The 23,449-nt window shown below is 37.5% G+C and overlaps 1 protein-coding gene across 26 annotated transcripts in view; it reads left to right on the forward strand.

The window, feature by feature from the left end:
- Nucleotides 1-23,449, forward strand: part of PTPRK (protein tyrosine phosphatase receptor type K) — a 390,148-nt gene that overhangs the window by 319,966 nt on the left and 46,733 nt on the right. For 9 of the 26 annotated variants that reach the window (XM_087941283.1, XM_087941299.1, XM_087941305.1 and 6 more), the window contains exons 14-16: nt 14,544-14,682; nt 15,854-15,895; nt 19,776-19,805. In XM_087941283.1, the coding sequence (XP_087797409.1) occupies nt 14,544-14,682; nt 15,854-15,895; nt 19,776-19,805 (211 nt within the window). The remainder of the gene's footprint in view (nt 1-14,543; nt 14,683-15,853; nt 15,896-19,775; nt 19,806-23,449) is intronic. The other 17 variants (XM_087941337.1, XM_087941352.1, XM_087941356.1 and 14 more) reach the window with 5 other exon arrangements.

The raw sequence follows: 23,449 nt of genomic DNA on the forward strand, positions 1-23,449 counted from the left end.
AGGGAGAGAGTGTGGAAGTGTGCAAGAGGTGTATTGGAGAAGACATGCGGGGAGGGGCTCAAGTTGGGGAAGATGCAGGGTGGTAGCACAGGTCAAGAGAGCATGGACTGTTAAGGGTACACAGAGGTTCATTTCTCTGTATTCCTCCCTTTTTTCTGTTTACAACAGGCACATAAATGGCTGGTGCTAGGTTGAGGAGGGAGGGATTGTGAGACTGACTGGGAAACTCACAGAATGTTGAAATTGAAGATCATGTGACTACAGCAGCATCCAATAGCACTGAAGCAGTCGGTCCCTCAGGAATCATAGGTCCCAGGTTTTAGACATGAACTGTAAGCTAGCCCATTTGAGGTAGCTTGGTTCACAAAGAGTTAAGAATTACCTTTTTGCAAGGCTTAACGTCATGGTAATATAAGGATAGATGATATAGATAGATAGATAGATAGATAGATAGATAGATAGATAGATAGATAGACAGATGATAGATAGATAGATAGATAGATAGATAGATAGATAGATAGATAGATAGATAGATAAAAGTAAAATTACCAATAAACACCTCTATGTGTGAACATATCTGGGATACTGGCAATGAACTTCAAAAAGAAAAAGGAAACTAAAATTATCAGCATCTATGAGGAGAGGCTATTTTGCAATCATATGGTATTTCATATCCACAAATTAACATATGTAGATATATCCCAATAAAAATATAATCACAGCAATTGGAAAAGGGTATTGCAGAATTCTGATGAAGAATTCTATTAGAAATGTGTTCATGGTGTACACAGTTCCCAACTTCTCTTCAGTGTGGTTAAATATCTTTGAAGACTAGTATCTATTTTCCCATAGGATATAAAATATTAATGTATATTTTTATGTATGTTGTGACATGCCTTCTAGTATATTTCCCAACAGTAATACATTCTTTGTGGATTTGTTTTTATTCAAACAGAATCTCCTTGAAACCAGATTTGTTTTTCAGCTTCCTAGTGGGAATTGTTTGCCAAAAATAAATAAGTAACAAAATCTGTTTCCAGTATATTATCTATTACATTTAACCAGTTAACTACCAGAGCAGTTCAGAATTCCATTCATAGTTCCTTTATAAACAATTACACATCACAGCTAGAGGGACTGACATGTTAGCTGAATGTAGGTGTGTCTGGTTCTATAGAGGAGTCAACTTTTTAGTGATTTCATTAATGTGACGTTTTCACCATGATCTCATGATTCATGCATATGGGTCTGTGGAGACCCTATTTGGAAATTTCTATTGTTTTTAGGTTTCTTTGATGATAGTCCATTTCCAACATGCACTGTATAACTAGACATGGCTCACACAAAACTGCTTGAGCTTGTTTTCACCTGCCATAGTGGCAGCTCATTCATCCTTCAGCTGATTGTCCACAATATTTTTCTCAGCTGCTTGAAAGGTTTGGGATTTAGGGCACTGGGTTGCTGTGTTTTTACTCCTAAGTGCATAGTTTCGTTTGGTGATTGCAGCAAGAAAGAGATTAGACTTCCAATGCTCTGTTGGGAAATGCCCAAGGCTTAGAGCTTTTCCCATCCTATTTAACATCTACTAGTAGCTGCTAGGAGAGATCAGCTGCCAGTTCAAGGTGATCATCAAATATGCTTATGATCCCCAGTTGTGCATCTAGTCCCAAGCCTCAGTGGGACATGCAGTAGAAACCCATTCACATACCTGGAAACTCCCAGTGTCTAGATGGGAAAAAACAGGTTGAGACCCAATCTGGGTTAGATTGAGGGACTGTTTATTCATAAACCTTCTGACGGAAGGATTGTATCATCAAGGATTTCACTCTTGATGGGATTGCAGTTTTTTGGAAACAGTACATTGACAACATGTGGGTCTTTTTTGACTCATGACACCTGCTCAAGGAATAGGTGGAAGCCATGGCAAAGAGAGTTTGTCCTCAGTTTTGGCTGCACCCTTACCTGGAACAGGATGCTTTGAGGACGCTCACTCATGCTCTTGTCATCTTCCAATTAGATTACTGTAATTTGGTCAGAAACTTTAGATGGACCAAAATGCACTCAGTGACTGGTCTTGATATTGTTGTTAGCATCACCACTGCAGGAGTATTATACTGTTGCACATGCCCTCAGAGAAAGAAAAAATGGAATCAGTGGCATCTAGAAGCAATAGTCTTGACATCAGTGATTCCAACAGTGATAGAGCCAATGACCTCTTTTCTGGTTGAGGAAAATGCCTTCAACCACTCACAGTCTCCCAGGTTCAGGATCAACTACTCTATCTTAAGCAGAGGCAAGAAATAAAGATTTAAAACAAGAGTCAGTGTTGAAGAGCATATTGCCACAGCTTTGTCTGGGGTGGAGGCTCAGCATCATTGATTTGCTGGCCTCACTCTTTGGGAGCAGCTTGAGTGGTGCAGTGGCCTAGAGGTGGAGCTCTCACCTGACAACCAGAAGGCTGTGAGTTCAATTCTAGGTAGTGGCAGATACTTCTCTCTCTGGACATATTGTGATTATATCTGCTAAATAAAACTCCACATTGGGGACAGGAAGGACATCCGGCCAATAAACACTCTGCCCCATTCAATTGCCCTGACTTTACCCTGCAAGAGATTATGGGATTGTTAAAATAGGATGACTCCTTGGGAGCAGCTATTAAGAATATATTTTTTTTTCAAGCCACAGCTATGTCATGCTTACCTTGCTGTTCTTGGGCTTAGAGCTCTGGATTCTACCTCACTGTGTTTTATGTCTCTTTCCTTGGATTCATTGCTTTTTTTATTAGGTTCCTGGTCTCAACCCATGCCAACCTTGTTGACTACGTTTATCATTGCCCTCTTAAGATAGTGGTAAAAAAGACTCTCATCTTCTAAAAGTTCTGAGTTTTACTTATCATTGAACTGTGACAGGCATTCAACTTGCTCTATTGTCGGCTGGCAGCCAACAGTGTCACACAGAAAAAGGAGCTGCTCTGGCTGCAGTCCAGGTCAAGATATTGGTTTTTCTCTTTAAAACCCTGTGTGACTTGGGGCCTGGGTAGCTGAGAAATCACCTTTTCCTATTGAATGATAAAGAATTTGTAAAACAAACACAGGTAGAGACCTTACAATACTTTGATTTGAATTCAGAAACATCAAATACGCAAATGTTTGAATGGGAAGTGTATATCCAAGATTGAATTATTGCTTATGCATCACACAAAAAATAAGATTAAAAATAATTTAGAAGATGAAACTGAAATGTTTTAAATTTTTAAAATCTATTCAAAACTATAAGTGTATACTGTGTGTATATGCATGTATTGGATATATTTTATTTTGTATCTGATAAATCCAGTTAGTGCTCAAGTTGAGGCCCAAGTTCCTCCTTTGGCTTCTTTCATTTCTCTTTTGGTTTCGATTTCTAGGTAGTCTTCATTCTTACAATGAACAAATTGGTTGGATGGCATTCTCTTCGACATAAAATTCGATAATCTTGTCAAGTGATAGAGCACCCAGAAATCCAATTTGTACAAAATATTACTCCTTTGCCACTCTTGTACTAAGGGACCTCAAATGACTCCTGGGTCAAGCCAACTTCAGTGCCATTGACTCCTTGCCACATGAAGAATCTTTGTAAAGGAAAAAGAATATTATTCATTATTCCAAATACTATTGCCTAACACAGGGGTGGGCAAACTTTTTGGCTCGGGGGCCATATGGACTTTTAAAATTTGACAGACGGGCCAGGTCAGCACAAGATTTTTTGGGAATTGCCCCCCCTTCCCCCTTCTTCTCCTCCTTCCCCTCCCCTCAGAGGCCCCCTGAGTCAGGAGTTGCTATCGCCGGTGCAGCTCCGCGCGGCTCCAGTCCCGCATTGCCTCGGGAAAGGAAAGGCAAACAAGAAGAGCTGCGGTGGTGCTTTGCAACGGCAGCAGCGGCACTGGAGGCTCAGGCTCAGCGGCTCCTGGTTTTGCCTTTCCCTTCCCAAGGCAACGCGGGACTGGAGCCGCACGGAGCTGCGCCTGCGGTAGCAACTCCTGACAGCCCGAGCCGGACACCTGAGTGGAGCCCAGGTGGAGGGAAAGCAGTGGGCATTCCCTGGACGGCGACCTCAGCCCCGCCACCAGGGAAGTGGCTGCCCAGCTCCATGTTGTGTGTGTGATTTTATGGCGCACAGTGCAGGGTCTCTTTTGGCCGGCCCCAATTTTTTTTTCAGAGGAGAATTTTTTTTTTTCAGAGGTGGGCCGTATTAAAATGACCAACGGACCGGATGTGGCCCACGGGCCGTAGTTTGCCCACCCCTGGCCTAGCATTATTATAGTGGAGACATCACAGTCAAGTTTTCACTGTCAACAGCTTACTGCATTCATGGAGAATAAAACATTAGAAAGTCATGTCATAATCTTTGGACCTCTCACTCTCCACATCAAGCATGAATGCTGAAATACCATGGGTTGATTGATTTGTTTGTTTTTTATTTATTTCATTTATGTAGCCACTCACTCAGCATGCAACTTGGATAGCTAATAACTACTAAAAAAGCATCAGCAAAATTATAGAACAGCAGTTAAAACACATCACTCCCAAGGCAGTTCATACATCCATAATGAATAAACACTTAAAGCATCTAAAACCTATCCCCCTGATAAGTCTGCTGCACCAGACTGACACTGGAGGCTAGGGCTAATATTTAGGACATTCTTTTCACTAGAACAAACTATTAAAGTAATAAGACTAAGAACACACTGCTGGTTTAGAAGTTTTCTGTGACAGAAAATAGAGACTGCAGCTATCCAGTGTTATCCCTTTTACTATGTTCATGTGTTAACCAAAAGTCATTAGCCTTTCAAATGGAAGATATCATTTTATACTCAAGAAGGTTTTACTGTATGTCTAACATAGCATAGTTATCTGTAAATGCCAGCCTGAAGGCTCCAAGCAGTACCTTTGATAATTCTCCCCCCCCCCAATTTAAAAGCCACCTGGCTTATGTTCAAAGTGGTTACATTACAATCATTGAATTCTACTGTCATTTCACAGGATTACCATATTGAATAATGTGTCTTACTACTTTTAAGAATTTTTTTTACTATTCTTGACCTTCCAAAGACCTTCTAAAGGCTGTGTTTCTTTTCTTTTTCTTTTGAACCAATAGTTTTACAAAGAAAATTAGCAACCACCAAGTTTTGCTCTGAGCCGCCTAGTCAGTCCTTTCTCTACATAAGAATACTCACCCGTGTGTGTGAATCACAGAGAATTACCATATTTTTCACTCTATAAGACGCACTTTTCCCCAAAAAAAGTGGGTGGAAATGTCTGTGCATCTTATGGAGCAAAAAATATGGGCGGTGGTGGCGGGGTCCTATTACATTGCTGAACCCACCCCTTCTGTCTTTGTCATTGCTCATTTTCCTCCTCTAAACCTAGGTGCATCTTATGGGCAGTGTGTCCTATAGTGCGAAAAATATAATATAAGGAAGAATTGGTTTCAGAATTCGCCAATCATTCCCGTTCTTCAAGTTCTCAACTCGTACCTTGCTTGATGTCACTGTTTCTTTGAATTCACTATGTCTTTCTTAGGACCTGAAGGTATTTGACAGCTGTGTAGTAGGAGGAGCACCAAACACATCTGTAGGTTTTGACAGGTTCCAAAGAAGAGGTCTGCAAAGGCTCATATACATTTACAGATGAAGAATTGCAGTTATAGGTTCTTTCCCCAGTTCAGATGACAGAAAAGGCATGCATTCATACAAATTCTCACACATATTTTGTAAAACTTTTTGGGGATAATAACCAAAAATAACCACTTGACTGCATATAGTTGTAAAGCAGCACAATATATTATTTTTAAAAATTGTATGACATGTAAATAATAAATTGATCAGTGCCATTGTACTTCTGAAAGCCTTGAAGTTATTTAATGACACTGAGGCTTAAGAATAGTCAAATGTATTCCTTTTTTTCATTCCTGTTTAATAGTATTACACCATAAATGGGTTTTCAGTTTAATTAATGCCTAGATAATAGAAGGATTACACAGAGCTACATGGATATTTCATCCCTTTGTGCCTGTTTTTTTATTATGATGATAATACAAAAATCTTTAATGCTCATAATACTACCCATATGTCAACTAGAAATCCCCAGAAATCTGCAAAACTGGGAATCAAGAAGATAATAATATACTGAGGAAGCTAAATGAAGTCCTAAGCCATGTTAGCAGTTGAAGATACTTCAACCACAGTACTAATATTTCTAGCTTCTTAATATACAAAATGCTGATTTTCCAAAACTTATTATATCTGGATCTCTTCAATCATGTTACTGACTGCTTCCTCTCTTTCTCTCTCCCTTAGACAGCTCTTTGATTGAAAGTGTAGCATTGTGGCATCTGTGCTATTGCCCCAAGTGCTATTCCTATGTGTTACAATCAGTACAGCTTTTCCTTAGATTTATGTTTCTGGCGTATGGACAGCTGGAAGTCATTTAAAGAGACCATTGCATGTCCTAATTTCTTCAATATAATATCCCTATCCACAAGACATCAGTTTAGATGTCTTCCCCTTTTAGAATCATCCATTTGATATTTAATCAGTGCTATGAAAATGGCATTGAACAGAATAACAACTATATTTATATGTTGTTGTTTTTAAAAATTAAATGTTGCAGCAGACTTTGCCAAATATTCAGAAGGCAGTTTGCTTTACTAAACCTGCTATCCTGATCTTCTGAATGTGCATAGTTATTATTTTTTACTTTCTAGATTTTTGCCAACACTCAGATACCACGGTTAATGTAAAATGTAAAAGGTTGAAAAATTGCATGGGTTTATATATACTTGGTTTTTCACACTTCCACAATATGCCAGAAATTTGCAGGTGTTATAAAATCAAAATGGGCATGCCTATGATTTGCATTACTTGGCAAAACTTTACCTGGTTCTATTCCTCTCCATCAAATACATTAACTTTTCTGCATTTAATGTCAGCATTCACTGCATAGTTTAAGTGGTTATGGGTAGGTAGTTTATTGTAGAATATGTGATATGATTTTATATGGTTTCAGCTGCATTGTTTCACTGTCTTCATATTATTTTTAACTGTGAGCTATTCAGAGTCACATATTTAGAATGGTCAACATATAGCATTTGATGAAATTTCTCTTTCTCTCTGAAAAATAAGTTACTTAGTTCTGTATAGCCCGTGCTGTTTTCAAGATCTGAAAAAGAATGATTCATCTTGATTACCCAAAATAATGATACATGTACCATTTGGTATTTTGCTTTTTTACACTGCTGTCTGAGGGAATCTTATTTATATGTTAGATGGTGGTTGGGGGCAGTAACTAAATTTCCATTATGAAAGTGTTTTGCAGAGCCTGAAGTAATAGTTCCATTTGTTTTCTTCATATTATTCCATTTTCCTATTTTTTTCTCTTAATTTAATCTTTCACCTTCACATAATTCATCACACTTCATTAGTTCCCTCTGAGAACAAGCTACATTTCCCCTATACCAGGTCTAGTAAATAGGCTGAAAATTAGATTTTTGTACCTATAACATTCAGTCTCTCTTGTGTTCTGTGGAACTGACGGCATTCCTTCGGCAATGAATCAATCTTCTTTGGCGAAGTTAATGGATGACTTTCCAATTGTTTTATATTAGTCTAATCAGATTTTCTATTTCTACCCATCAAGCTGCCTTTTTTTTACTCCTTTCCCAGTTCTCCTAAATATAATGTATTGTGTGAAGCATTTCTTGCACCCTCAATAGATTTGCTTTAAAAATTATTTTCCCATTTAATACTGTACTGATTTTATGCATTTTCCCATCCTTTAATATATCTCCTGTAACATACTAAATAAACTGCTTGGGGGAATGTTGGTCATTTAACTTCATCTGTGAGATCAAGTGGGGAAAATGGTAAATGCCTATAGGATCTTGTTCACTGCTGATAGAGAAAACAAAAACAGTTTGAAAGAAAAGATTAGTTTTTAACATTTCTGTTAAATTCCTCCCACCATTTCCAAAATGCCTTTTCTAATTTGTCACTTGTAAGGGGCATTTTACTCCAGCAGATAACAAAAACATTTAGACAAGGTAAGCTGGGGTATAGTAGCTTCCTCTACAGTTTGGTATGCCAGCTACTAAATAAATACAATGTGTGATGATTTCTTTTTTCATTTGAACTTCAGAAGAAGGGTCTACAAAAATTCTGTATTTTCTATACAGGGAATTTTCCAGCATGAATTTGCATTTTGTTGCTTTTTTTCTTGGTTGATGTTGCCTTCTTAATGTATTACTCATACATGCCAAAAGTACACAGAGCACATCCTGATTTTGAAATTCAAATGATATTTTATCATTCCTGCTCTGAATCTGCATTATCTATGCAATCTAATCCAGAGGATCCTTTGGGTTTAGAAAAAAGTATAAGTAATGAAATATTGGACGAGATGATAGGTGGGTGGTTATAATCTAATGCCCCAAATCATAATGTAATTGATGTTACACACATGGCTGTTTCTGAAAGGCATGGCTTGCAGATAACGAAAAATATGTTAAACCAGATATGTCATAATGATTTCAGGATGAGACTTTAGTATGCCCAAACACTATTCACAATCTCCTCACTGATTATATTAGGTCAGCAAGATCAACAATCTCTAGACAGATAAGCTTTACAAATCTGTAACTGAATGTATGATGAAGCTTTGAATCTTAATGGTGTCATCATGTCATGCAAATGCACCTTGGCCTTTTGCTTAGAATGTGGAGGCAGATGATACACAAATGTAAGTTAGAGGTTTATATAGAATAGAGTGAACAGTGTATCATGAATGAATTCGCTATTCTTTCAATTTGCATAGTTTCCATTCTTTCCCAGAATATGGATGTATGTTTTTGCCATTCAAGACAACATATGCAAGATATCCAGAGAAGGGTCTGACGGCACATATTTTTCAGCAGATTTTTCTCTGAACTGCCCAGATGGGAGATCACATCGGAGCCTTAAATTAAATGGCTTCCAAAGAAAAGGGATTGTGGGTAAAGTTAAAAATGTTTCTTTCTTCAAAACAACTTGAGCCAATTTAAATTCCATTCTACTGAGGTTTTACTAAGGCATGAGTTTTTTTATTTTTAGTTCTGGATCTAGCTATTGACTACAATCCAGAAAAAATGGAAAGGTGTAAGGTATCTTTGCATTTCTGTATGTTCCATGCCATTCAATGAATTTGTGAAATCTGCAAATTATAATTTTGAAATATTTATCTTTCTCCCTCCATACAGAGTAGTGTATGGTTGGTTTACAATCCATAATTATAATGATTTCAATAAATTTTTAAGCCATTAAACCTCAGTTCAAACAAATGCAGAAAAGCCGTGTCTTCTCTGATAGCTCTAAATTATAAATGATAGCAGCAACTAGATTCTAATGAAATCTTCTTTCCCTTGTTTAATCAAGTTTCCACTGTGCATTTCTTTCAAAAGGATGTGTTTATGGGTTTGCACTCATCATGAGCAATAGTACCTTAACACAAACTGTTAACGCTATACAGGATGCAGGATGTTTTACAAGGATAACAATGATTCGGTTTAGATTTAATGACACAAGCAAGACCAAATAAATATGAGGACTACTGTACCGAACTTCTTTCTTATAAGAGTTGTAAACCAAAACAGAACAAGGTTATCACAAAATAAATATTTCGCCATTTTTGAGGAGCGCTGTAATTGGGAGGGAAAAAAGAGGTATACTTAAAGATGGAGGAAATAGAGAATACACATCGACAAATGCAACCAAAAGAACTTTATAAAAGGGATGTGAGCGCCATGTCCACCCAAACATCTCTCCATTCCACAATACAAATGAATCCCCAGCTTGCTTTTCTCAGTATGTCTTTATTTATATGTAGTTATTAAAATGATTTATGTAATTACCCATCCAATTCACATGTAATGACTCTGGGTAGCTAACAAAGAGTTAAAAACATCAAAACAAAATAGAAATAAAAATGTACCATAATAAAGCACAACCAGTATCAAGGAACAAAACAAACACATTCCAATTCCCATGCCGTTATAAGGATAGGTTTATCCAATACTCTGGTTCAATGTTAAGGAGGGGAAAAAAAGAATTTTACCAAATCTTGCTAGCTTTTTTTACCTTATAAAAAAGCCAACAAGTTTTGAGCCATCTTTATTTCAGGATGTATCCTAAGGCTACAGTGACAGAAAAACTCCACTTCCTGGGTCCAGCGAGGTGACTTTTTTTTACAGAAGCAACCCAAGGCATACCCAACCTGCTGGAAACTTTGGATCAGACAGAAACAATTTGAGACTGGAGGGCCCACAGATAATCTGGCCCGAATGGCTGTAGAGGTAGTAACCAGGCCGGTTTCGCTTCAGAGTTGACATGGGCATAATTGGTACATAATTGTCTCTCTTTTTCCCAGATGGCTATCTGCCAGCCTTATAAGAATGGAAGATGAATTACATTTAGGCCCCTTTATTGCCATAAAGTACTCCTTAACAAAGGCTGTTACCCATGTTCAATTGGATTTGTTCTTTGTTTTCTTCCAGCAACACACTAGCTAGCTATCTCTTCTGCTAGTTCATCTGAAAACAAGAGAACTCTTTGGAATCCCCAAGCAGATAGATGGGTGCATTTGATCCAAGGTCAAATGCACCCATCATTCCTATATCAAAATTAATTATATTAAATTTTATTATTATATTATCTGATAACTAATAGCAGATAGTGTTACCCTAAATGTTTATGGAGATTCTTAATCATCCAGGTCATAGTTGTTGCAAAGATGCTTTTTCAAGAGGCAACTGGACTTCCTTGTTTTCTTCTTCTTTGAAGACATTTCACTACTCATCCAAAAAGCTTCTTTAGCTCTGACTAGATGGTGGGGAATGAAAGGATTTATAGGAATATACAAGGAATATAAATCCTTCCACCACCCCTAGCATCCAGCCAGAGCTGAAGAAGCTTCTTGGATGAGAAGCGAAATGTCTTCAAAGAAAAAGAAAAGACAGTTTTGGGATAGTGTCACCGTAATATCCCAGATACACTTTGGAAAAGATTCATCTTAACCTGTTTCTAGAAAACAATTACAAAAAAATTGGCCTCAAACTCAAGTGGGAGGCCATTCCACAACAAAAACACCACCAGTGAAAAACAATGCTTGCAAGCCTTATTAGACCTTCAGCTCCCAGAAGTGGGGTACAAAAAGCAGTTTCAAAAAAGCCATTCAAACAGCAATTTGAATCATGTTTGGAAACCAGCTGGAAGGCAAGACAAGGCCAGCAGCACAGGTGTGGTATACTTGTTGAGCACCAGATAAATACATATCTGCTACATTTTGAACTAACTGCAGTTTCTAAGTCTTCAAGGGCATGTTACGTACAACATGTTGCATTTATCAACTTGCATAGAAATGGAGCAGGGGCGGGGTGCTACTGGTTCTGCCCAGTTCTAAAGAACCGGTAACTCTGAAGAGCAGCAGACACTGAAACGGTGCTTTGTTGCCTGCTGTTTGGCCCATCCGCCAGCCCGGGCTCTTACCTGTCCTTTATTTCCTGCTTTTTCACCCTCAGCTGCTTTGCGTGGCATAGCTGAGGTTGAAAAAGCAGGGGAAAAAAAGGCTTTTTGAATGCTGCGCACCTGCGCGCAGCACTTTTCAGCTTTACACGCGCATGCGGTGTAATGTAAATGTTATCACTGAACCGGTAGTGACATCAGTAACACCAGTTGAATCCCACCCCTGAAATGGAGGCATGTGACATTACTGTTGTGACATCCATTCACCCTGAGTATGGGTGAATGGATGGGTATCATTGCATATTGGTGATACTGTACTCCAATGGATGATCTCTCCAGCAGCTTCCTAGCAGGGAGATATGGAGACTGGATGGTATAAAAAGTCAGGTGCTTAGTAGGCCTTTTGAGAGAGACAGGTCAATAAATCAGTCTTAGGAACTAGGAACTTCTCTAGATGAGATTCCCTGAAGCCTAATTCTTTTTTTTTTTTAATGTTACAAATGAGTACAGGTATCTTTCAACCTACAACCATTCATTTAGTGACTCTTTGAAGTTACAACACTGTCAAAAGTAACGCTACTGTTTTTCACATTTATGACTCTTGCGGCATCCCCATGGTCACATGATCAAAATTCAGGCCCTTGGCAATTGGCATGTATTTATGACAGTTGCACTTTCCCAGGTTCATATGAACACCATTGCCAGCTGACTTCTGACAGGCAAAGTCAATGGGGGAAGCCAGATTTGCTTAACAACGGCATGATTCACTTAACCACTTCAATGATTTGCTTACAACTGTGGCAAAAAAGGTCTTAAAATGGGGCAAAACTCACTTAACATCTACCTTGTTTAGCCGTGGAAATTTTGAGCTCAATTATGGCCAAACATCAAGGATTATCTATATAGGGGCCTCGGATTGTAAGTAGAAAGAATTGTAATCCCAAGTAGCAAAGGACGTGTTTATAGGAGCCATTGTTCTACTAAAGTACAAATGCTATCAGCATCTAATCTATTTGACCCCTTTTAATAAAAGAAAAAGTTTTTTTGTAAGATCTTAAAAACTTTAAGGTGTGCGGGGACCCATTTGTTGGTTAATTTAATGGCATATTCCTGGCCTCTGAGCTTTTCACTTATTGTATTCTGCATCTCTGATTTACTTGCAAGCTTTTCTATTTTTCATGTATTTTAGCAGAGCTTATTTGAATGTTGCAGACTCTTCCAGAGTAGTTGCCTTTGTCTGCAAATAAACAATGTACCTTGTATCCTGTGGGATTAAAAAAAAAATACTTCCGGTTCTGTGGGCATAGCTTGGTGGGCATGGCTTGGCGGGTGTGGCAGGGGAAGGATACTGCAAAATCCCCATTCCCTCCCCACCCCACTAACCTGCTTTCCAGCTCCGTCCTCCTGTATGGGGCAACAAAAGAAGACTTAGCCAATAAGCTGGGACTTGGGAGGCAGAGAATATATGGTGGTGGGGCTAGTCAGAGGTGGTATTTGCTGGTTCTCCGAACTACTCAAAATTTCTGCTACCGGTTCTCCAGAACTGGTCAGACCCTGCTGAATACCATCTGTGCCTTGTATATGTGGTAGGAGGTAGGAGCTTTCAGTTGCTATTGCCTTCCTGATTTTAAAAAAAAAAAAATTCTCGGGAGCTTGGTTTGCAGGGAACAGGCGTAACACTTTTCACCTATTTTAAGTATTTCAGGTATCTGTAATTGCAGTTTAGTAAAACTCTACTGGGTGGATAGAAAGCAGGCATAAATCATTATTTAGCTCAAATTTTACATTCTTTCAGAACATAAGGCAGCTACCTGCACTGCAGTAGCTCATTACAGGCATTCTGATTTGTTTTGGTGCCTCTAATTATTTCATATATAATTCACGAACTTGGATAAATGAACAGTGTAAAATCAGTTACAAGAAAGGGCAAACAGCCAACGAAAATTTTGATATATCTGGGCAGGACAGTCTAAAATAAGGGAGAGATCCTAAAGGTCTCCTACTATAGCTATCAATTATCATTTCTAGCATGCTAATGGAAGGTATTAGAAGATTCAGGAACCTCTGATGGCAACTGGTCCTTAAAATATAACACCAAAAGGACGGGGGCCTGTTAGGGCATGGAGACTCATAATTGTTTTAGAATCATTTAATTGTAGGTGGCTGGATAAATGCCTAGAAAAAATGGTTGGGGGACCTATGGGGTTACTTATATGTCTTTTACCAGTCAGTCAGATTCTCACTTTAACCATTATTTGAGAGTAACCTTTTTTCAGCTTACAGGAACTACAAGTTAAAACAATCCTAGACATTCTTACTCTTGAGGAAAAATGCATGCCCTAATAGCACTAGCACTTAGGCTTATGTACAGCTTCATAGTGCTTTATAGCATTCTCTAAACCAGGGGTGTCAAACTCAAGGCCTGGGGCCCAGATCTGCTCCACAGGATGTTTAGATCTGGCCCGGGGGGTGCGCCTTGGAAACAGCAAAGGACTGGCCTGCAGTGCCTCTACCAGCAAAAATGGAACTCCATATTTGCTGGCAAAGGATTGCAGGAAGCCATCGCAGCCCAAAATGGAGCTCAGGAGCCTGTTTTCATTGGCAGACCACTTGAGCTGCCACAGGCGCCCCCAACTTGAGTGGTGTTGAGCTGGACATGCCTACGTGCCCATACCACCCCTACCCAACCCACCATGATGCAGCCCTGCATGAAATTGAGTTTGACACCCCTGCTCTAAGTGGTTTACAAATGGCAACATATTTCCCACAACAATCTGGGCCTCATTTTACCAACCTTGGAAGGATGGAAGGCTGAGTCAACCTTGAGTCAACTCCTGGTTATGGGGAGAGTCAGGTTGTAATACTGCATTCTAACCACTATGCCACCAAGGATCTAATAGATCTGTATAATATAGTTCTTCTTCCTGGTCCAATATTGCATCAATGCAGAGCCCATTTGGATGGGAGCAATGGTTAAAACAGTTCAAGTAACTTTTAATACTGTTTCTCCCAGCAGCTGCAACAGAAGAACCAGAGGTTATTCCTGACCCAGCCAAGCAGACTGACCGTGTAGTGAAAATAGCAGGAATAAGTGCTGGAATCCTTGTCTTTATTCTCATCCTCCTCCTTGTCATATTAATTGTCAAAAAAAGGTAAGTATGGTAAATTTGCCATTTTCCTTTCATGCAAATAAATGATAAGATTTGTTCACAGTTCACTGTAGGAAAATGGTACTAGGGAGAGCATCCTTATCATAAATGGAAGGTATTTCGTAAAGTCAGAAACCGATATTCTACCATAAAAATCAAATATAGATATAGATTAGTATTGTTGTACAAACTGTAAAGACAATGACTGGTGAAATTGAAATAATAGCTTTATACCTTCATAACATTTCTTATATTTTACTAGGGTTAAACTGAACTTGCTGTTTCAATTAGCCCTGCTTATTCTCTTGTATTATGAAATGTCTGGCCTACTTATCTTGGAAAATATTTTACAGGCTATGTTACCTTCATTTATATTTTTATAAGTGATGAAAGCTATAGTTAAAATCACATTATCTTATCATAAATTTTCCATTGGGTTATAGGCCTGTAGACCTCAAAATGCAAAAGTATATTAAATGGTGTCTCATTTCTTTTTAAAAAAACTTAGCAATTTCAAAGTAACAACAAAAATCAATAGCACCACCTTCTGGAAATAGAAGTAATTCTGAAAAAAAACTATAGTTTTATTTAAAAAAAAACACATTTTATTGGTAAATTTCAAACACTTTGTTAATTGACACATATTTTCATAATCAACATGTGTGACTTAATGAATAGCTTTCAGATCCTTTTTCCTTGCAGTTTCTGTTTCTCTCACACATCTGGATGAGCAAATGGCTGCTTAATATGAAGCTGCTTATGTCAAGTGATTTGTTCCATCTAGCCTAGGACTGATGGACAGAGAGCTAGTTCTTTAAAATGTCACTTAAAAGTCTCTCACATCACCTGCCACTTGGGATCCCCTTAACTGGAGACGATAAAAATCATATGCAGACTTTATGAATTCACACTGTGTGTTCTACCACGGAGCTATGGATGTCTTGCTTCAGAGATTGGTTGCAAAACTGTTGTTTTTATTCTAGGCAAGGAAGGAATAAAAGTAGGGGTATTTTTGGATCTCTTACCTGTGTTAAAGTGAAATGAATTTTCTGTTCCAGTTTTCCAAGTAGGGAAAAAACAACTAGACACTGTGCCTAAAAATCATATTTATGTCTTAATGGTTTCCAATAGATTTTTTTTAATTTATTGCCTTTTTACAATGATTCCCCCGGAGATATATAACATGGAGGAGAAACGTCTGCATTAGAACCCTTAGGTATGCTAATAGTGTTTTGTGTTAGTTAGACACATATGTGATTTCTCCCAATAGTGCTTTCACTTTTTTTTCCTGTTGTGTACCTCTGTGCTTAAAAAGAAATGTAAATGCTACAAACCAGTCCATAGTAAAAATCATGAGATATCCACTTGTGCAAATTAAGGGCCAGATCAGTAAATAACTGTCTTGCTTTTTAGCTGGAAGTTCTCCTTGACAAATGATGAAGAAATGTGATTGCCAGAACTATAAAGACAGGCCAGTGAGAAATGTTCTCAGAATATCAGATAGCCAACAGCTGCTCCCGGGGATGTGACACTTCCTTACAAACCTATCATAATGTCAGCACTCATGCTGACATTTACGCCAAACTATTAGACCCTTCTGTGAGGCTAACCTGTGATCAATTATAATGGCTTTTCCACTAGCAGTGCCTAGGACACTGTTAACTTGAGTAAGTTTTACAGCTGCTTACATAGAATAATTGGGCCAGTAGAGTAAGCATTATATTCACAAGTGATCATGGAGATACAGATCTCGTACTCTGGGGAAAAAATATGGTGAAATGTAGCAGTCTGGTGAATTCCAGCTATGATCAACAAAAGTTTTCAGTTCTCATTTCATTTCCAGTAGGGAGAACACCTCAATGCTGTTACAAACTACACTTTGCAGAATTAGACAGTTTGTCAACAGCTTCTTAAATTATGTTGGAGCAGTCATTTTTCAGGGGGTGGAGTGGGGGTTTCTTCCTATTTGAGGAAATCAATTTCAGTGGAGGAGTATTATCAGATGCACGGTCCATTACCCGATCTAGTTCATCAGCATCTCATGTTTAATTTGCATGACATTTTCATAGCTATGTTCCACCTTTCCTAATTTATCATGTCATTAATAAGTTTGCTGACCCTGCAGTGTGTGAACCTTTATTGCATTGATCTATTTCATAATGTGTAAGAATTTTCTCATGAACTCTATTAATTCAGATTAAAAGGAGATGGATGGAAACCTTTCCCATTTTTTACATTAAATAGACAGCAATTCTTTGTCTAGAATTTTCACAGAAGTATTATTATTGGGAGGGAATTAATCGACCCTGAAAATCCCACATTTCAACTTCTTATTTTAGTTGTATTTAGATTTATTTGGTATTTATTTGGTATTATGTTTCTTCTATGAGTTGATAAACTAACTATAATAAATATATATTATAGTTGATAAACTAACTAAAACTAACTATAATAAAAGGTAAAAGATAAAGGAGTCCCTGTAGGTTTTACTCTGCTAATTGTAGCTGACTTTAGGGACGGTGTTCAACTCTTTAAGCCATTGAGCCAGTGCTGTCCGAAGACATTTCTGTGGTCATGTGGCCAGCATGACATCACGCCACAGTACAAAGCATATAGCAAAACACAGATTACTGTTATCTTTTCGCTAAGTGGTACCTATTTATCTATTTGCATTTACAGGCTTTCAAACTGCTATTAGCATAGGACTGAATAGCATAGAACACATGACGGGAGCTCACTCTCATGCAGTGGTAGGACTTGAACCACCATAGTACACACCTTCTTCAGCGTCTTTTAAGCTATGCCTCCACTTATATTGCTATAAAATTATTTAACACCAAATCCTGAAACATGGTTAAATTAAATAGCAATTTTGATCAATTTTGATTTTTTTTTAATGAGGATAACTAGTCTAATAGAAAACCCACTCAGTTGCCTTCTTCCCTCCCAAAATAAGCAAGTAAACAGGCATCTTTACACAACATCAGTGTACAAAAATAGTGAAAAGGTTCAGTCAGATGTTCATTACAGGGAGAATCACTGACTAGTTGCCTTCTTTACTTGATCATATCATTCCATTATTGCTCCTTTCACCTAAATCTAGTAAAAATTAGCTTGCAAAAGAGATAAATGAAAAAAAATAATTCATCCCCCTTGAATGTTTAGCTGCCACCATCCTTAGCTTTGTTGTTGGAAATCAAATCTACAGGGGTTTTCACAAGCAGTGTGAGCATGTGGTCATATGATTAGTACATTACCTAGCTTGGTTCTTGGTCACCCATCCCCTTCCCCTTTGGAAATGAAGATGAAGATAGATAATGCATAAGTATCCAATAAGCCATTTATGTGAGCAGCTCCTCATTGTATTCTTACACAGGTTATAATGATGTGCGGTACTTAAATTTATCCTAAGCATCACCCATTTTTCAAGAAATTTTTTACATGGAACTGCAGCAGAGAAAAAAAAACCTACAATCTTTTCAAGCATAAGTGGAGATTTGAATCCATTTACATTACTAACATTTCTCACCTTGCCCCAAACATACATAAGCATATAGTTTCTTACCTTAGTTTCAACCTATTGGTTCCTATGATACTTGATTCATGCATGGAGCTCTTTCTTCTTCTGACTAGAACTGTTATCACTGGTCAAAGGTATCCTTCCAGGCCTCCATTTTAATTGGGTTCTTAATGAATCCATTTCTCCTGTGAATTAGGAAAACATGTCTTATATTTTTGCTAAATAAAGAAATATTTCTTTATATACACAGCAGCATGTAAACACAGTGGTGTTAGAAAACACTTTCTGCTTTAACCCTAAGTGCTTAGTGTATTCCAGGTACTATATAATAATTATATTGATTATAATTCTGTACATACATATTAGAGTTTCCATTATGTGGTATCCCTTTTGATACATCAACATTTTAGCAAACTCAGAAAAATGCTTCGGAATTTCACACAGATTTAACAACTCTAACCTTGCATAGACTTTTTCAAATTTGAACTAATGGGGAAAAACATTGATTGGTAAGCACTTATGTTATGATTTCACAAATCAGAGATGTTCTTATGCTTCGCCTTATCATTTTGCGCAGATTTTGAAGTGGATGGAAACTCTATTAGTTACTATAGAGTTTTACAAAGTTATACAGCTGACTTTTAAGAAAAGGGATACTGCATCTCTTGAATAGCAAATACTGTATTTTTTTAATCATTGTTGAAATAATTCCAAATGTACATCATCTCCTTCCATTTGTTTATTTCTCATTTTTGAAGCTAAGTATGCATATATCAGTATTTTCAGTTTAAAAACAGCAGCTGTGCGTGTATATAGGGGTTTAATATACATGCACTTCTACTGTAGAATCCCAGAGCACAGTGCATTGGCTGCATTCATACATAATACTAAGCCTCTGTTCTGATTGTTTTTTTAATTCCCTCCCTCCTCTCCCCCTCCCTTTTTTTGGGATGAGCTATAGTTGCCTGGTTCGCACATAACACAAATGCCATAATGGCTTTATTTGCACATGATTCATCTGAAAACCAATAAAACATTATGGCTTAGCAAAAAAAAATATGCCTGTATACCTGTATGTAATTGTCTTACAGTAGTTGTTGGTTAACCTGTCTCTGCCACTACTAGTCTTTGAGTTTGTAACTAAAAGCTAAAACAGAAAAAAGAAGGAAAGTAAACTTTAGAGCACAAGAACTGTACACAGCTGTTTTGTATTTCATAGCATTTAGAAAGTTACCAGTCATCGCATTTATGCTGCATGCCGAACTAACATAACCCATTTTGGTTTCCATTTTTTTTTTTACTGCAATAAATGAAGTGTTAGCATGTCATTTTTCTCTTGTGAACTCCCTCTGTTATTGAAATCTTTTTTTAATATGCTAACATACTTTTTTTCCAATTGCATGGCTCTGTAAGACTAATCAGTGCATGAGCAAGATTGTAATGCTAACAAAGAAAACATGAATTTTTAATCTTTTTTTTTTAAACACGCATTTCTCTGCTTTATTGAATGTGACAGAGTCACGCTTTTCATTCACCATTGCTTCTTTTTTCCCACTGTCTGTGATTTGCTTGCCAGGAGGAGCTACTATTCTTACTCCTACTACCTGTAAGTAGAAATGGGTGACTTTACTTCTTTATATGTTTTGAAGATGCAGTATCCCTTTTCGTTAAAAAAAAGTCTAGAAATAGGATTAATATTTCACTAAAATTTCCCATATCATTTTGACAGTTTTTATGGAGCCACATATAATTTTAGGTGGGGTTGCTTTATTTTTAAAGGTTATTGTATTCTAATTGGATATAGACTACCCACCACATGGACCCTTTTATTAAATATATCTCCACTGTGTATTTTCATTCTAAAATCAAGCTTGAGCTCCATCCTGTGTTGGCTTATGTGTCGAAACATTATCTTTTGATGAGAAGGTTGTAATTTCATCTTATTTTAGGAATTGATAGGGAACATACTCATTTACTCACAGGGTTTACCATTCAAAAAGGAAATAAATGACCGTATCCATTTCCAGCAGTAGAATCCTTTGTCTTGCACAATGGGAAGTGTGATTCCTATTTTACTCCCTGAGAGAATTAGATCCAACTGGTCACCTTTTGATAATATTGTTACATAAAAATGAACATGTTTTCTGCCTCAGTTCCCTCTTCTTTAACGGTTTTCTTCAATTGCTGGCTGCTTTTACCTTTTCTCCTATGCTGTAAAAATATCCTGTGTTTAACCCAGTGGTGGGATTCAATTTTTTTTTTTTACTACCGGTTCTGTGGGCATAGCTTGGTGGGCATGGTAGAGGAAGGATGATGTAAAATCTCCATTCCCACCCCACTCCAGGGGAAGGTTACTGCAAAATCCATTCTCTCCCCACTCCTCTAACCTGCTTTCTAGCTCCTTTCTCCTGTGCGGGGCAACAAAAGAAGACCCAGCCAATCAGCTGGGACTCGGGAGGCAGAGAATAGATGGAGGCAGGGCCAGTCAGAGGTGGTATTTGCTGATTCTCCGAACTACTCAAAATTTCCACTACCAGTTCTCCAGAACTGGTCAGAACCTGCTGAATAGCACCTCTGATTTAATCCCATTCTGTAGCTAGAAGTAAATACACGTAGCCCTCAACCACAATTGAGCTCAAAATATTTGTTGCAAAATGAAACATTTGTTCAGTGAATTCTGTTCCATTTTACGTCCTTTTGTGCCACAGTTTTTAAATGAATCACTGCAGTTAGTAACATGGTTGTTAAGCAAATCTGGCTTCTCAGTTAAATTTGCTTGTAAGAAGGTCACAAGAGGGAATCATGTAACACACACACACGGATACTGCAACCGTCATAAATCTGAGTCATTTCCCAAGCATCTGAATTTTGATCACGTGACCTTGGGTAAGCTGCAACAATTGTAAGGGTGAAACACGATCATAAGTCACTTTTTTCAGTGCTGCTGTAACTTTGAACAGTCACTGAATGAACTGTTGTAAGTCAAGGACTACCTGTATAAGTAGCATAAGGAGATGGCAAGTTAGTTTCTATTTCTCTTTGCTCCCAACCACCTTATAGCAGCCTCAGTGATGCAGTGGTTTGAGTGCAGAACTGCAAGCTATTCCCACTGCAATTTGGCAGATTGAATCCCACCAGGCTCAAGGTTGACTCAGCCTTCCATCCTTCCGAGGTGGGTAAAATGAGGACCCAAATTGTTGGGGGCAATACGCTGACTCTGTAAACTGCTTAGAGAGGGCTGTAAAGCAGTATATAAGTCTAAGTGCTATTGCTATTGTGATAATCCAGTCATGCTCAGAAAAGGGAAAATAAATTCATGCATTCCTTCTGATTAAGACTTTCTCCCAAAATAGCTGGAAATAGCTACAAGATAATGGAAGGTCTAGAGCAATTTGTATATGTTGAAATTTACCACATTTAGAACAGCAAATATGCTCAAAGTGCAATAAAAAGGCATTTATTAATTAAATTAATAATCCTGGTCGATTAGCTTATACATTCTAAAATGACTTTGGCTAATTAATAGAGAATAAGATTATCAGATGTAATAAAACATGATAATAATATATGACTAACACCCTCAAGTTAGTAAGCTTCTCAATCCTAGTTTTTTTTAGGTCATATATGAGAAGGGACATAGATAGACCCTTGACTGGGCAGTCACTGATTAATCCCTAAGGAATGCTGATTTTTCTTTTCTCTGAAGAATCACGACCTTTGGGTATCTCAAAATATAGTTTATATTCCAGCTTGAATATCTGTTGCTATTTTGAAGAAATTTGTCATAGGTAGAATTTGAGCAAAATTAAGTTAAATATGCCTACCATATAAGGCATGCACAAGCATTGCATTGCATTGCAATGAAGCTATCTTTGGCAAATAAATAGTAATCATTTGCCAAACAGAATAATTCCTGGATTTAATGCGTTAATAGGGAAAAGGTCGTGTTGATTTAAAGCAGAATGTGCAGAGAATCTAAATGTTATTTTAGGCTGTGTATTTTACAAGTGCTAAAAATTCCACATGGGCTGAATGCAAAAACCAATACATCTTGTCCATCGTGTCCAAAATCTACTAAGTCAAAGTCTTAGTTAAAGCAAAGTTATCAAAGTTTTACTTAGAGACCATTTCTTATTTTTTCGTTAAAAGAAAACCTAACTAAACATCTGTAGACGAATGCCCTTTGGTTTATTATGAAGAATTGTAATTCCCTTTTAAAATAACAATTTTCACAGCTAGAAGTAATTAAATATGTACATAGGATATATCTTCCCTCTCACTAGGACTCTTTTTGAAATAGTTCTGTACACGTATGCAGAAAAATTATGTCACAACTAATAATGCTCTTCTATACTTAGTATCTAAAGAACTTAACTCTCCTGTGAGTTATTCCTTTTTCACCCAATGATTTCAGGGATGTGTTAGCCTTGTTTTCTTATAAACAACACGGAAGTGGCTTGCCATTCTTTATTTCCATTCTATTTTTTCCACTTCTCAGTCTAGCTCACAGTAATTCCCATTCTGTACATAGTCATCCAAGTACCAAATGGGTCTATTATTTCAGAATCAGACAAAAACCAACCGGATGCTGCCACATGGCCAGCATTCCTCAGTTGTCTGTGCTGAGCTGAAGAGACAATGGTACACGGAGCTAGTATTTGCTAAAATTAGAGAGTTTCTGGGGAAAATGTTATGGTACGGGGAATACTATTGCTGAATCAGAGGATCTGTTTCTACAAAACTACATTGTTTGGATTTTCAAGAATTTATTATTTTTAATAAAAAATAATAATTTATTAAAGTGTATTTTCAATTTTCAAGCTGCAAGGTTGATTATAAAAATATAGAAATAAAAACTTTTATAGTATCTTTAATTGGAGATGCACACATTTTTTCAGGCTGAGGGACATACTTCGGGTTTTTTATTGGTGGCTAACAGTTCACATTCCAGAAAGTCGATACCAATAAGATAGGCTCCAAATTTGATATAATCTGATGTCATCACATGAGCTGCAGTTCACAAACATTTATGCCTTTTAATTAAAATTGTTAATGTGAAAAGGTGCTACCGTATTTCTGATTTTGGCCTATCATATACTCACATGGCTCTTCTCCATGTAAAAGTATATGTACACACACACACACACACACACACACACACACACACACACACACATACGAGGCTTCTTTTCAGCCATGAAGTTGTGGGAGGCTTCAGTTTGTGTATCTCTTTAAAATAATAACTTTTTC

Source organism: Pseudonaja textilis, chromosome 1, assembly GCF_049901715.1.
Source record: "Pseudonaja textilis isolate UNSWEBS1 chromosome 1, rPseTex1.2, whole genome shotgun sequence".
Taxonomy (NCBI): Eukaryota; Metazoa; Chordata; class Lepidosauria; order Squamata; family Elapidae; genus Pseudonaja; species Pseudonaja textilis.